Genomic DNA, 13,751 nt, shown 5'->3' with positions numbered 1-13,751 from the left:
AGAGCACGCGCATTTTTAGCGGTCCGGAGCTGTAGGAGAAACACAAGTTAACTCAGAGACACAGACTGATGCGACAAAACCAGTAAGTAGGTGTACAGCGTACACTGTAGTGTGTAGCACCCAGGAGTATTAGCTTATTACGTACACGTTGGTAAGTTGTCTTGTTGCAACTGACGCACTGAAACAAACGAGCGTGCTGTGTGTGCAACAGCGCGACAAACATTACCTGTCCTTTTATTAACTGCACAGGTAGTGCTAGTCATAGCTGCTGGCTACCTGTGTAAGGCTGTCATGGGTCTGTAGCTCTGTCACCGTTTTAGGGAACATATTTAGTTTTAAAGTAAGTTTCCGGGCTTTTCCTGCCTTTCTGGAGGGATTATATTTTACTAAAAACGATCTAATATGCATGTCCACATAATAATTATTATAATTAGAATATATTAAAAAAACACAAGCTGTATTTTAAAGAACATACATTAAGAAGCAGATTATATTAGATTTATATTTTAAATAAGACAAAATTTGGATTTTACAGCAGTAAAATTTATTGTATCTCTACAGTTTAAAAATGTAATAAGCTTTGCCCCTGCACAGAGTGGATAGTGAAACAAATGGAATCATCATAAATACATTATTTCATATTTATTACTTCCCCCTCCTCATTGCTTTATTATTGTAGCTCTAGTAATAAATAATAATGTAAGGATTCTGGATCAGCACCATGATGCCCATTGCCCATAGTATATACGGTATTCTGAAGAAGGTCTAAAATGTCACTGTGTGTGCATGTGTGTGTTTTATTTAGATGGATTTAAAAAAAAAATATTACTCATGATATAACATTGTCCAGACATGCCTGGTAAGGACATGAGGAGGAAACAGCAGGAGCTGTGTGAGGCTACTAAATGCAGTGCTATAACATTTTTCTGTCATCATTTTATTATAGATTAAGTGCAAGAGTTGTTAGGTGTGGATAATTAGATTATAGTTTATTGCAATAGCAAGTTGTGCCTTGTTCTCAAGTGGAGAGGGATATATGAAATGATGGAAGGAAGAAGAGAAGCAAAGAGTGATTCACAAGCAGAGCCTAAATTATTTCTCACAGTGTTTTGTTGCCTTATGGTTCCAAGCGCTGTCACCAATCTTTGCATTTTGTTATTATCTCATGACACTTGTTTAATCAGCTACCATCTCTCCTATGGACTTTTTAATGTCTACAGTCTCAGATCAACACAGCCCTGCCCTTCCCATATTAGATTCTTGATGAATGTGTGTTGTTGTTATTCAGCCTGGTTCAATGTGCCCCTTTTTAACTTTGAGCACCCGCCCCTTTAAACCTCTCTGCACGGCCCTGTACACCAGGGGTGGGCAACTCCAGGCCTCGAGGGCCGGTTATAGACCCTGCTATAGTCCAACTAACCTCAGAATATATAAATCATGATGCAACAAACACAGCAGTATTATTAATCCAAAATGATGGCATTTATTTTCAGGTGCATTCTGCTGCTGATACTTACATACTTTAACTTTCTCCTTAAAACAAACATACGTTTGACTTGACACCACCAAACAAAACCTGCTTAGGCACCACAATAAACAAACTCACATTAACATTAGTGTAATCGATCCTGATGTATGGGACTGTAAAAGTGATATTCAGTTGAGTGTCATGGTCCTCCTGTCCTCCACAGCTTTCTGTCAAGGTTTAGGCAGCATTCACAACCTGTCTACATTTTTCAGATTGAAGCAAAGGACCTTGTATGAAAAGCGGTTCATTACTAGAAGCTTTTTAACACAGTCATCTTTGGTGACATCTGGCAAAAAAAGTGGGCAAGTCTTTTTTTTTTTCTTTTCCAGACTTGTGAGCTTTTTTTACTCACAATTCTGACTTTAATCTCAGAGTTTTGAAAAAAGAAAAAACATAAGACGTGCTCACTTTTTTTTCTTTCCAGTGGCACTAATAGTCTTCCGCAGCCCATGCGATCGCACATTTCCTGTTGGCTGTCCCAGTGCTTGCTTCAGCTTCAAACGGGCACATACAGCCAAGGTAATTTGGAAAGCTGGATGATTTTATGCATTTACATACAACTTGAATGCTACGCAAACAGGTATTTACCCCCAAAACAAGTTTTCAAGTCTAAGACGTCAGATAAACTTTTAAGTTAACCTTTTCATTGATTCGCAGTGTGCTCGCTGAATGACTCGGCACGTTTTAGTTTAATGCTACATTTTCACGATTTAAACAGCATAAAACACATAAATAGACCTATGTCGGGCATTGTCTGACCCGCAGAATATTTTTTGCTAGTAAGTGTCTGTTCGCCTTTTTTATCGAACTGTCAATTTTGAGTTTTAACCAAACCGCTAGCTAATAACTCAGAACGGCTGTTTCCGGTATTCATCACGCCTATTATTTGATCCTACCCCGATCTCGTGCGTGCGAAAAAAGGATTGTATTAAAAGTTTTACTTCTTTATTACAGTTGATAATTTGTTATCAAGCTGCGTTCAGCTGCGACATTTTCACAAGTCACTGCCAAAAACTGATTGCAGCTTCTACCTATCGGAATGTTGTTTGTGGCTTAAAATGACTTGACATCATTCATGAGGGATACATTTGACATGTGCTTCACATATTATAGACCAACAAGTTATCCTTTTTTAAGCTTAGTAACTTAATTACTTTTGCTTGCAATACATACTATTTTTGTGATATTTACGTTTAAGCACTTGGTAAAATATTGCAAACCCTTTCACGCGTGGAACATTATTCTTTTATAGCTTTATTTGCAGCTTTCTGACATGAAAAAGCATGGTGGAATATCTTGCTGAACTTTTTTTTTTTTTCTCATAGAGAATTATATTTTATACAGTGATGCAAAAAACAAAAATGCCCATTGGCTGAAAATCGGGAGTGTTTGTTCTTGTCATTTCAGTTTGTGAAAATGGCTGTTAAGCACTATCTGATAATCCCGATTCTGGCAGTGTCTGTGTTGGCAGGTGAGCATCATGGTGAGTTTGTTCTGTAAATCATTGTAAAACCGCTCACACCCTGTCAGATCTGGACACAGTTATTTAATAAATACTACAGACACATACAGTGGGATGCAAAAGTTTGGGCAACCTTGTTAATAGTCATCATTTTCCGGTATAAGTCGTTGGTTGTTACAATAAAAAATGTCAGTTAAATATATCACATGGGAGAGTGATATTTGAGAAGTGAAATTAAGTTTATTGGATTTACAGAAAGTGTGCAATAATTGTTTAAACCAAATCGGGCAGGTGCATAAATTTGTGCACCACAAAAAAAAGAAATGAAATCAATATTTAGTAGATCCGCCTTTTGCAGAAATTACAGCCTCTAAACCACATGTGTCAAAGTCAAGGCCCGCGGGCCACAGCCGGACCAGCGTACATTTATATCCGCCCCGCGAGATCATTTTATATAGATTTATTATTATTGTTATGCATGACCCGGCGATATGAGGCGCTAATAACACACAAACTACAGATCCCATTATGCAGCGCTGCAGCCTCCTTGCAGAACGCTAGGCTACCTGGGAACATTCCCCCGTCAATCAGGTCAAACTTCTGTTAGCTAGCCCCTCACAATGGCGAAGAGAAAAGTTGATTCTGAAAACAGAGCCTTTCAGCACCGGCGGCGGGAGACTGAATATATGTTTACAAACATTGCTGGTAAACCTGTATCTTATTTGTGGCTGTAATTAAGGGGTTTAATTTAAGACGGCACTACGAGTCAAAACATAAGCTGAAAACTGAGCCTGTGGCCTTCCATTTTCTCAATATGTTCCTAACTGTGGAAACAGACAGCTTAAATCTCTGAGAAAGCTTTCTGTATCCTTCCCCTAAACCAGTGGTTCCCAAACTTTTTTTTTGGTTAGGCCCCCCTTTGTTTTACAAGAAAATGTTTGCGCCCTCCCCCCATGCGTGCGCACAAACACATCCTCCAACAACACACACCCATATTTTGCTCCATTACGGTTTATTTCACACCTCAAACATTTAGTAAACAATTAAGCAAATACAAGTAATCTGCAATAAATTACAGGTATAATAAAATAAACTACTAACTCTTTTACGCTACATCCACACCTACACGGGTATTTTTGAAAACGCAGCTGTTTCTATGCGTTTGGGCCTTTCGTCCACACGTAAACAGCATTTCTAATCACAGAAAACTGAGATTTTTTTAAAACTCCTTTTTTGCGTTTACGTGTGGACGAGGAATACAGAGTTCGTCACGCAACGTCAAAGGTATGTGCCTTTTTTCACGTCACGCTGTGCACCAAGTTGTTTACATGAGATGAATTGCAGAATGGCAGATAGTCAGATTAACAGTATTTTATCTCTATCTGCAGGTTTTACACGCTTGCATATAAACACGCAATTACTGTCCCTCTATTTAGAAAGGCAGAGGCATCACGGTGTGATTATTTTACGTGTAGTTGTTTTTTTCCTGTGTAATAATTTTCAACATTGCTATCAATACATTTTTCAAAAAATGCCTCTCTGTGCAAAATGGGTTTAAAAATATAAACAACTGTGGGATGCTGTTTGTCCGTGATTTGAACCGGGGGACAAATCATTGCAGGATCAGCCTGATATTATTTTTATCCCGCTGTAACTTTACTGTATAAAGAGCTAACATCTCCAAAATGTCAGGAGTAGTTAATCATTACAACAAGTGTTTGTGAACTAAAAATCAAGAATGTGGGATACCGTTTGTCCGTTTTTTTGAATAGCCCAGCGCTGCTCCCGACGCAGGGAAAACCAATTCTGCAGGGGAGACCTACCTCGGCACTTGTGCAGGTGAAGCCAAAGGGCAGATATGCGTCACCATATTTTCTAGTCTTTGGCTTAGAATGAAGTTGGTTTGGAAACATATTCAGCGATGCTTCATCTCCTGCTTTGTGTTTGTGTGGGAGCCCCGTGCTAGCAGTGTCCAAGCGTTTTTTGTCGTCCCCCCCCCCCCACTGCTCCCCCCTAAGGGGCGGGCCCCACATTTTGGGAAGCTCTGCCCTAAACCATGATGGTGAACAATCTTTGTCTTCAGGTCAATTGAAGGTTGTTTTGAGACCCCCATTGCTACTCTTCAGAGAAAATTAAAAGAGGGGGGAAACTTACAATTGGCCCCCTTAAATACTCTTTCTCATTATTGGATTCACCTGTGTATGTAGGTCAGGGGTCACTGAGCTTACCAAGCCAATTTGAGTTCCAGTAATTAGTTCTAAAGGTTTTGGAATCAATAAAATGGCAACAGTGCCCAAATTTATGCACCGGCCTGATTTTTAAACAATTATTGCACACTTTCTGTAAATCCAATAAACTTCATTTCACTTCTCAACTATCACTGTGTGTCTCCTATAATATATATATTTAACTGACATTTTTTATTGTAACAACCAATGATTTATACAGGAAAATAATGACTATTAACAAAGTTGCCCAAACTTTTGCATCCCACTGTATCAATGTGTCTCCAGGAGTTTAAATTGGTGCAGGGCTGCATTAAAATCCTCTACATTCAATCTTTTAGCCTTCTGATGAATTAACACTCAAATATAGACGCAATAAGTATGATCTGGAAAACTGACTGCTTGTTAAATCAGTTTCTCCTTCAGCTCGCTATTTACCAGAACATTCTGCTATATCACAGGTAGACTGGTGCAGCATCAGCTATCTGTCTCACACGTCACTTTTCCATTATTCTTAATAACATGCAGATATACCCGATGAAGCTCTCACATCCTGCTTGCTGCTAGATATCTCACGTTCCTTCACAGGTATATCTGGACTGACATTAGTAGGTCTCAGATTCATAAAATCTCAGCTGGTGAACACGTACTCTTTTAACACTAGAACACCAGGACCCCTCCTGCAACAACAACAGTAATGGTAATGATGTCATTTCTTGAAGCAGTTAAGTTGTTAATTTTCAACCAAAAAAATAAGATTTGACAGATCAAGTATTTAAGAGTAATGTAATTGAGATTATTTGTGAAGGGTTGTATTATTATTTTAAATAATAATTTAGGTAATATCAGCACAGATTATGAAGTTAACATACACATTAGAATAACAGACAAAGGGTAAAACAAATAATACAAAAGCTAAGACATTAGAATTACACATTTGTATTAGTTTCCCTAGAAAAAGATGCTGTGAAGAAGATTGCCTACAATTTAAAATTGACCTCACAGCCGGCTACAAAAATGTAAGAACATTTGAAATCATTATGAAATTAGAACATTCAAAGTTTTTCATCTTTCCCCAGTCACAAAATCTGTTGCCTGTCATCCAACATCAACACTGCTCTGCCTCTGCAACATCACCTCCTAAACTGTCTTGCTCAGGCCTGAAACATGTTTTGCTGTTCACTTGTGGATTTCATCCTTTATTTTCTCAGATTAGTTCTCCCCACTCTACTCTCTGCTCAGTTCAGATACATTTCCCCTGCTACTTTTCTGTTTGCTTCTCCACGCACTTGGTAAGGTAATCCCCCGATTTGCTCAGGCTCAAAATCCTATCATCAGCCTGGCAGTAGTTACAAATTTTTTATCTACCTATAGTCCCATTTATTTTATTTTTGCAATCATATTTAGCTAGCTTTTGCTCATGTTATAGCAGCCTGCATGTAAAATGTGTGTAAACAATCATGTTGCTGGACTATCGAATGTCACATAATAGTGGTTTTACATCCATTTCTATAGGGTCAAAATGACGTCCTAGGTACAAGTGGTCATTATATATATATATATATATATATATATATATATATATATATATATATATATATATATATATATATATATATATATATATATTCTTTTTTTTATTTTTTTTTAATTTTATTTTATTTTATTTTTTTTCCTTTCAATCCTACACACCCCAAAATTCAGTATTTGATGAATGACCCCATTTTAGGAGAAATTGTGCAATATAAGATCATGGGGTTTTAATTTAAAAAGTTACAGGATTTTTAAAAAGCCAATGGGTCAAAGTGACCCAGTTGGCATTTCTAGTGTTAAAAGGATATGCTTTTATCTCTCTTTGCTATTTATCAAGTGCGTTTGTTGTACGTTTGGCATTATTCAAAGTATTGAAACCGTTGTCCTTTGAAAGCTGTGACAGGTTCCAGCACAACCAATGACCCTGAAATGGATCAGCTGAAGGTGGGGGATGATTCTGCTCCTTCAGTACAGGAAAATGTCACAGCTGAACCTGGAGAGACTGTCATTCTCCCTTGCAGAAATCCTAAAAATATTCCAGTCAAGGTTTTAGAGTGGCACAGAGCTAACAGTAGTCAGTATGTGCTCAGCTATCGCGATGAACAACTTGATTCAGAAGACCAAGATCCATCTTTTATCAACCGAGTGGATGTGAAGGACAGAAATATGACACATGGGGATTTGTCTTTGATTATGACGAATGTAACAACTAATGACACAGGGATATACGAGTGCAGAGCCTTTCAGAGTGGACCAAGCCGCATGAAGAGAGAAATTCTTGTCGTCAGCATTGTCAACCTGAAAGTCGCTCACTCTGGTGAGTTTATAAAGATAAATAAGATAAATTTTGTTATAAAGATGTTGCAGAGGGCACTTTTCTATAAGATGATATCTAACAAAAGTCCAATCATACACCTCTGTCTGCAGGCCAAAAACCTGGCGAGAGGATCGATGGACTGAAAGTGGCCCTGTATGTTGGAGAAGGGGTGATTATTGCTGTTGCAGTTGCAGTTGTAGTTGCAGTTGCAGTAACGGCTGGAATTTGTATCTATAAAAGACCTTCTCGTAATTCTCAAGGGGTAATATAGAAAAGTACACAATTTTTTTTTAACAAAGGTCATGACTGAAGAGCAGAATTCATTTCCTATCTGAACCTGGGATGGGAGGAAGCGAGGATGGATGTGTTGGACTGAAGACCAAATACTGCCGCCGTGTGTCTGTTTGCATTGCTCTCAGTCTTCACAGAAAGGATGACTTGATAAAAATCTACCAGTGCTGAGGTTACAGGACTCGCTTGTGTGCAGCTTCAAAAAGATTAGAATTTCTAACACACAACTAAATTCAAATTTAAGAAACAAAAGTGACAGTGCCCGTTTTTTAACTAATTTTCCCCAGAGGTCTGGTGGTCCCTCTCTGAAGCCAGACTATTTATAACAGTTCCCAGAAAACTGAGAGTAATGAGTTAAACTCAGTCATCCAGATTTATTTGGTGGGAATTGTGCTCACTATCTTGATCTTTTAGAGCACAGGTAACAGACTCCAGTCCTCGAGGGTTGGTGTCCAGAAACTTTTCCATGTGCAGCACAACTGAATACAATTACTCAGGTGGCTCAAGAGTTGGCAATTCGTCTTGTAATCGGAAGGTTGCCGGTTCGAGCCCCAGCTCTGACAGTCTCGATCGTTGTGTCCTTGGGCAAGACACTTCACCCGTTGCCTAATGGTGGTGGTCAGAGGGCCAGCAGCCTCGCCTCTGTCTGCCATCACCAGTGTGTGAAGGTGTGTGTGTGTGTGTGTGAATGGGTGGATGACTAAATGTAGTGTAAAGCGCTTTGGGGTCCATATTATATTAATTTAAAATAATTTCTTCCAACTTTCTTCCAACTTTCCTTTGATAATCAAAATATAATTAAAATGTTGTTACTGTTTCACTTTGTACTGTGCATAATGGCAATTGGTCCCTTTCCCGTCTATGTCTTCAACCAATCAGCACACAAGCTTGTTCCTTCTGAGTCGGTTAAATTGTGACGGTGCTCAGCTGAGAGTTATGTAAACAGACACCAAAGCAAGAGCAAAAATCCAAGAAAAGGAAGTAAAATGAAATGTTTGTTATGACTTTATCTTTTAAAAGTCAGCTTTTAAACTGTCCCTTCCACTAACGCTAATTGATATCAAGTTGAATTACCTGCTTTTCCATGTTGACATTTTTCTTTCTTTCGTGGAGCTTTGTCACTTTTTGCTCTTCTGAAGTTTTTCAAGAAATTGCTTTCTAATGAAGAAAGTCATTTGTGTTTCCAGTAGAGTCCTACTGGAGGATATTGCAAACATTTTTACTTTTTTTTTTTTTTTTTTTTTTTTTTTTTAATGAAAATGAAGTTGTTAATTTTGTCATTTTGTTCATACACATATGGGCAGCAATGGAAAACATTTTACTCAGAAGAGATGGCTGTTGAAAACGGCACGTGCTTTTTATTTTTCTCTTTTTTTTGTAAACCTGGCTGTAATATGACCAACACTAGCAAGAAAAAGTACAAGATCAACAGAAGCAAGAATAGGATTCATTAAGAGAGAAGAAGGCTTTGCTGGCTGATGACACTCCAGAAGAAATTTAGCTGGGTTGCAGACAAAAAAATCATCAAGAAGATGTAAAAATGCCACGTCGACTCAACTTCATGGTCATTTTGGAGAAAAGTTTGGAGATGCAACAGGACTACACATGTTTGAAGCTCCTCATCAAAAATTACCTGATGTCCTGAAGTGTGACTGAATGGATCTTGTCCTTGACTACAGACCAGCGTGCTCAATCAGCGTGAGGCTAAAAGTGTCCCTACCAGCCTCACAACTGAAGACACCATCAGAAATAGCAGTCTGGAGTGATCTACTGAAAGGTAAATACTGTTTAACTGAAGTCACACTGGCACGCTAATCTGAAGACAGTTAAGCAGTTAACATTAGTTTCTCTTAAAGCAGAGGTTTCAAATTTAAACTCCTTAAGAAGAAACCACCTCAAGACACGTGTGTAGTTCATTGACAGGCTTTAATCTAACAGTTTTCTCTTGTACATGTACAGATCACAAACTGTCAACAAAAAGGTGCTTATTCAACAAACAGCTTAATCAGTAATGCTTCCTGATTACACAAAGGCAGCCATACAGCCAACCAACAACAATATGTTTCACAAGCCTGAAAATGAGTCTTTTAGTTCTTGCACAGATTTCCACGCATCTCAAAGTGAAAGCTTCACAGGCCTGAACCATCAATTCAATGACTTAATTCGTTTAGCTGTACCACACATTCCTCCTGCTGCTAAAACCATCTGGAAAACATACAACTTCAAACAAACTTTGCTATGATGAAAACTGACTTCACAGCCAAATTCTGCTGTAGTTCCATTCATCTTTTTACTTCAGTGATGTTCTTTATATCTCCATCACTCACTGCTGCAGGTAACCAGGCCAAACTGTTTCTCAAAGTTTTCTGTTTGTGATTTTGTGTTTTAGATCGTCACATGGAGTTTTGGCATGAGCCATCAATATGGAGCTTCCCTGTCTTTCCCAGCCTTATAGATACATCCAAGGTGAATGACCTGTTGGCAGCATGCTGCTTAGTTTGTTTGCCTTGAGGTTTTTTTTTGTTTTGTTTTGTTTGGGGTTTTTTTTTAGGGAACTAGACAGCCAGCCCAGAAACACTACTTACTTGAACAAATTATTACTATTTTATCAATGTACGAGGCCAGTAAATTGTTGTTTCTCAGATTTATGATGTCACCCGTCACTAGTTGGGGCTTTGGCAGGAAATTTTGGACAAAGAAAATAAGTGGTTGTAAACTCACATTAAACCACCTGATATCTCACAGGTGTGAAGTGGGGGGGGGGGGGAATAAGAAAGCAAACCAACCATACATTTCAGGAATATTTAAAATAAACTTTTACCATTGAAGAAATTCACTACATCTTTTGGACACTGATTACTTTAAGAACCGTATTTAACCTCCTCCGTTACACAGACTGATTATATTTTAATGTTTTCAGAGTGTTTTTGTACTTTTTTCCCCCTCCTGCTTAAACAGCTAGAAAATTATTCACCAGCAATATTCCTTACACGAGTACATTAACTGTCTCTCTTTGTTAAAGACGTTGATGAAAAATCCTGTCACCAGGGGGTGACTGCCCTGACCGCAAAAAATGATTTTTGGCCTTCTAGAAGTCTGATGAGTTCATGAGCTCAGTCACTCGCTTTGTGTTATACTTAATACTAAAAGGAGGATTATCCAGGAAATACCTGCATATATGTTTTATATGAGGGGTCAGATCCACCTGCTTACAAAAAACAGTACAAAAAACCAACCATTTGTACACATATTTACAAATGGCCTGCTGAGTGGTGCATGGAGCATGTTCATTGGTTCATGGACCTCCCTGAACTAATGGCATTTATTGCAATTGTCATCTTGCGGGGGGTTAACAGGGTTCCATCTCTAAATGACTGCTGGTCAGCAAACCTGGGAAACCCACAGATAATTGGAACTATGGCACGAAACCGCTTCCAAGACATCACGCTAAAGCGTAGGTGTTGCATGGTTTTTTGTACTGTTTTTATCAATAAATCTCAGCAACAAAGGACATATACCCATGTGTGTTGATTTCTCCCTAAGATGGCAAACTGAAACACTCCAAGTTGGTGACTTTTGGAGATTTATTTCCCTGGATGATTGAGAATGCATCAAGATGAAACACAAAAGGAAGTGCACAGCTTTTAGCAGCTCCCCCACCCCCTCAATCACACACCCCCACTCCCCTCCCTCCAGAATTCCCAGGTAACAACCTAATATACATATGAATGACTAGCCAATTTAGCTTCCACTTGGCTGAAGCTAAAGCTTAGCTAAAAGCCTACCAGCCATTTGGCTGCTCTCCGGGTTTTATAGGTAGAAAAGCCAAATGGCTGCTCTCTGGGAGTTTAAGTGTAAAGACTGACCATTGAGGACTGAGATCTGGAAAGTTTTCTGTTCATGGCTTCAAAATGTTAATCTGAGCCACTTAAGCATCACTTTTACCTTATGTAATGATCCTGTGTGATGTTGGAAAATACAGATTTGTTCCGTTTGGTCAGTCCTTAAAAAGCTGAAAGTCACAAACTGTGATCATCTAGGAGCTCTAATGAGGCAGGAATGGATCTCCATGAATCAGGATTTGACCCAGACACTGATGTCCATCATGCCACATAATTGATAATAATCAGTTTTATCATGTTTTTGTTTGTTTGTTTGTTTTTTCCAACAGGAAAGAGGAAATGAGGGGTGCATGTCCTTCGTGCACTGATGGAGATGTTAACGAGGCTAAGGAGAAACCTGAACACTTTACCCAGATGTTCAGGACATGAAGAAAGGGTGGCTGCTGCACAGAACCAGGATCGGGCAATCCACGCTTGTTTTCTAAAGAGGATTTCTACCCAAAGTTGGGCAGATTTTCCCAAAGAAAATACTCCTGTGTCTCTACCAATGGATAAAAATGTTGTATTTTAAGTCTGTAAAATATTCTGTTTACTATTATAATGATGTGTATGCGTAGTTTTAAATCTTCTTTGATAATAGGCTTTTTAACAAAACTGGCTGATTTTAATGCTGTTAACTGTGCAGTTAAGTGATCATGCTCATTTAATCAAATTAAAACCTACTGATGTTCTGACCTTCATAGTCAATCTAGTATCTAGCTGTAGTAGTATGTTACAAGCAAAATGTATTTTAAGTATCACAATTACTCTTATAATCTCATACAATGTTGTGAATCAATGTTTGTTTCATTTGTACAGTCATTAGCAGCAGTCTTTAAGCAATTAGTTAGCAACTTGCAGTTATCTATAGAAAGAGATATTATGTAAAAATGCAAAAAAAATCTGAGCTAATAGACTCAACATTTAATATAGCGTCATGCACGCACCCATACATTACTTTTATTTCTGTAGAAATCTGTATTAGGACCTGTGTTTAACTGTATTTTAAATAAATTAACCTTAAAAAAAAGAATTCTTTGTTTACCTCAAACATTCAGGCGATCATACTTTATGATCGGATGATCAGGTTAAGAGCCTCGGATGACACAGAGGCTCTTAACCTGAGGAGAAGGGAAAACTGTGGAGTTATCGATGGTGGTAATTAAATGGGGGGGGGGGGAAATGATAGGTGAACAGATTCCTTAATAACAAACTACAAAAGAGAAAAGACAAACGTTGATGGGATGCTGTCATGCTTTATCAGAATAAGTCCATCTATTTTCCTCCAACTTTTTAAATTCAGGGTTGCAGCAGGGGTGGGGGTGTTGGAGTCTATCCTACGTGTTACACAGTCCACCCTGGACTTTCACACCTACACCCAGATCAGCTAACAAGCATGTCTGGATTGTTTGGGGAAGCTGGAGAGAACCCATTCATACACAGGGAGAACATACGAGCTCCTCACAGAAAGACCTCAGCCAACCGGCAGGTTCAAGCTCAAGAACTTCTTCCTATGAAAAGATAAAAAAAGATGCTAGCAATATCCCGTTAGCACTGCCTGAGTTTTTAATTCAACTAACCTCTGTACCACTGGGCTGGCCATGGTGGTAGGTCCTAGATTTAAATCTCCCTGCTGGCTGGTGTCTTTCTAGAAACTTATGTTCTCCGTGTGCTTGTATGTACTTCAGCTTCTTCCCACAGTCCAAAGACATGCATAGGTTAGGTTAACTGGCAATTCTAATTCTAAATTGGCTGTACATGTGAATGGTTTTCTGTCTACAGACTGGTGATCTGTCCAGACTGTACCCTGCCACTTTCTGTATGACAGCTGGGATACAGTGTTTTCCTGTTTTGTTTTGTTTTTTGGCGGGGCCACTGTGTTATACTGAAGTCTTTAAAACATAATGAGACCTGATGTGAGTAGAGGCACATTCATTCACATCCTTTTATCCAAACTGAGCAACAAAGTCACCACAGTTAAAATGAGCCACACCAATAGTGACTCGTTTAAACT

General features: G+C 38.6%; 1 protein-coding gene across 11 annotated transcripts; it reads left to right on the top strand.

The window, feature by feature from the left end:
• LOC146652754 (uncharacterized) lies at window positions 1–12,747 on the top strand. 11 transcript variants are annotated; one of them, XR_014907639.1, is made up of 7 exons: window positions 1,962–2,108; window positions 2,936–3,011; window positions 7,143–7,565; window positions 7,676–7,734; window positions 9,536–9,633; window positions 10,246–10,322; window positions 12,028–12,747. XR_014907639.1 is itself a non-coding variant. In XM_085382654.1 (6 exons), exons 1-5 carry the CDS (start codon window positions 2,094–2,096, stop codon window positions 10,309–10,311), a joined length of 720 nt encoding a protein of 239 aa, XP_085238780.1. In that variant the 5' UTR covers window positions 1,962–2,093; the 3' UTR covers window positions 10,312–10,322; window positions 12,028–12,747. The 11 variants fall into 11 exon arrangements, 5 of the variants coding, with proteins under 5 accessions (XP_085238777.1, XP_085238779.1, XP_085238780.1 ...); XR_014907641.1 differs by lacking the exon at window positions 1,962–2,108 and adding an exon at window positions 68–82 and having other exon boundaries at window positions 7,470–7,734; XM_085382654.1 differs by lacking the exon at window positions 9,536–9,633 and having other exon boundaries at window positions 2,936–2,999; window positions 7,676–7,827.
• Window positions 12,748–13,751: the final 1,004 nt, after the last annotated feature.

The sequence above is a fragment of the Rhamphochromis longiceps genome, linkage group LG15, assembly GCF_057381845.1.
Source record: "Rhamphochromis longiceps isolate RC_006_pf linkage group LG15, R_longiceps_female_GT1.1, whole genome shotgun sequence".
NCBI classification, from domain to species: Eukaryota; Metazoa; Chordata; class Actinopteri; order Cichliformes; family Cichlidae; genus Rhamphochromis; species Rhamphochromis longiceps.
This window is presented reverse-complemented; position numbering and strand designations above follow the sequence as displayed.

Excerpts from the sequence above, each read along its gene's own strand:
- LOC146652754 (XM_085382654.1), top strand. Across the intron at positions 7,566-7,675 it reads CCTGAAAGTCGCTCACTCTG|GCCAAAAACCTGGCGAGAGG; the intron begins GTGAGTTTATAA and ends CTCTGTCTGCAG. Across the intron at positions 7,828-10,245 it reads CTTCTCGTAATTCTCAAGGG|ATCGTCACATGGAGTTTTGG; the intron begins GTAATATAGAAA and ends TTTGTGTTTTAG.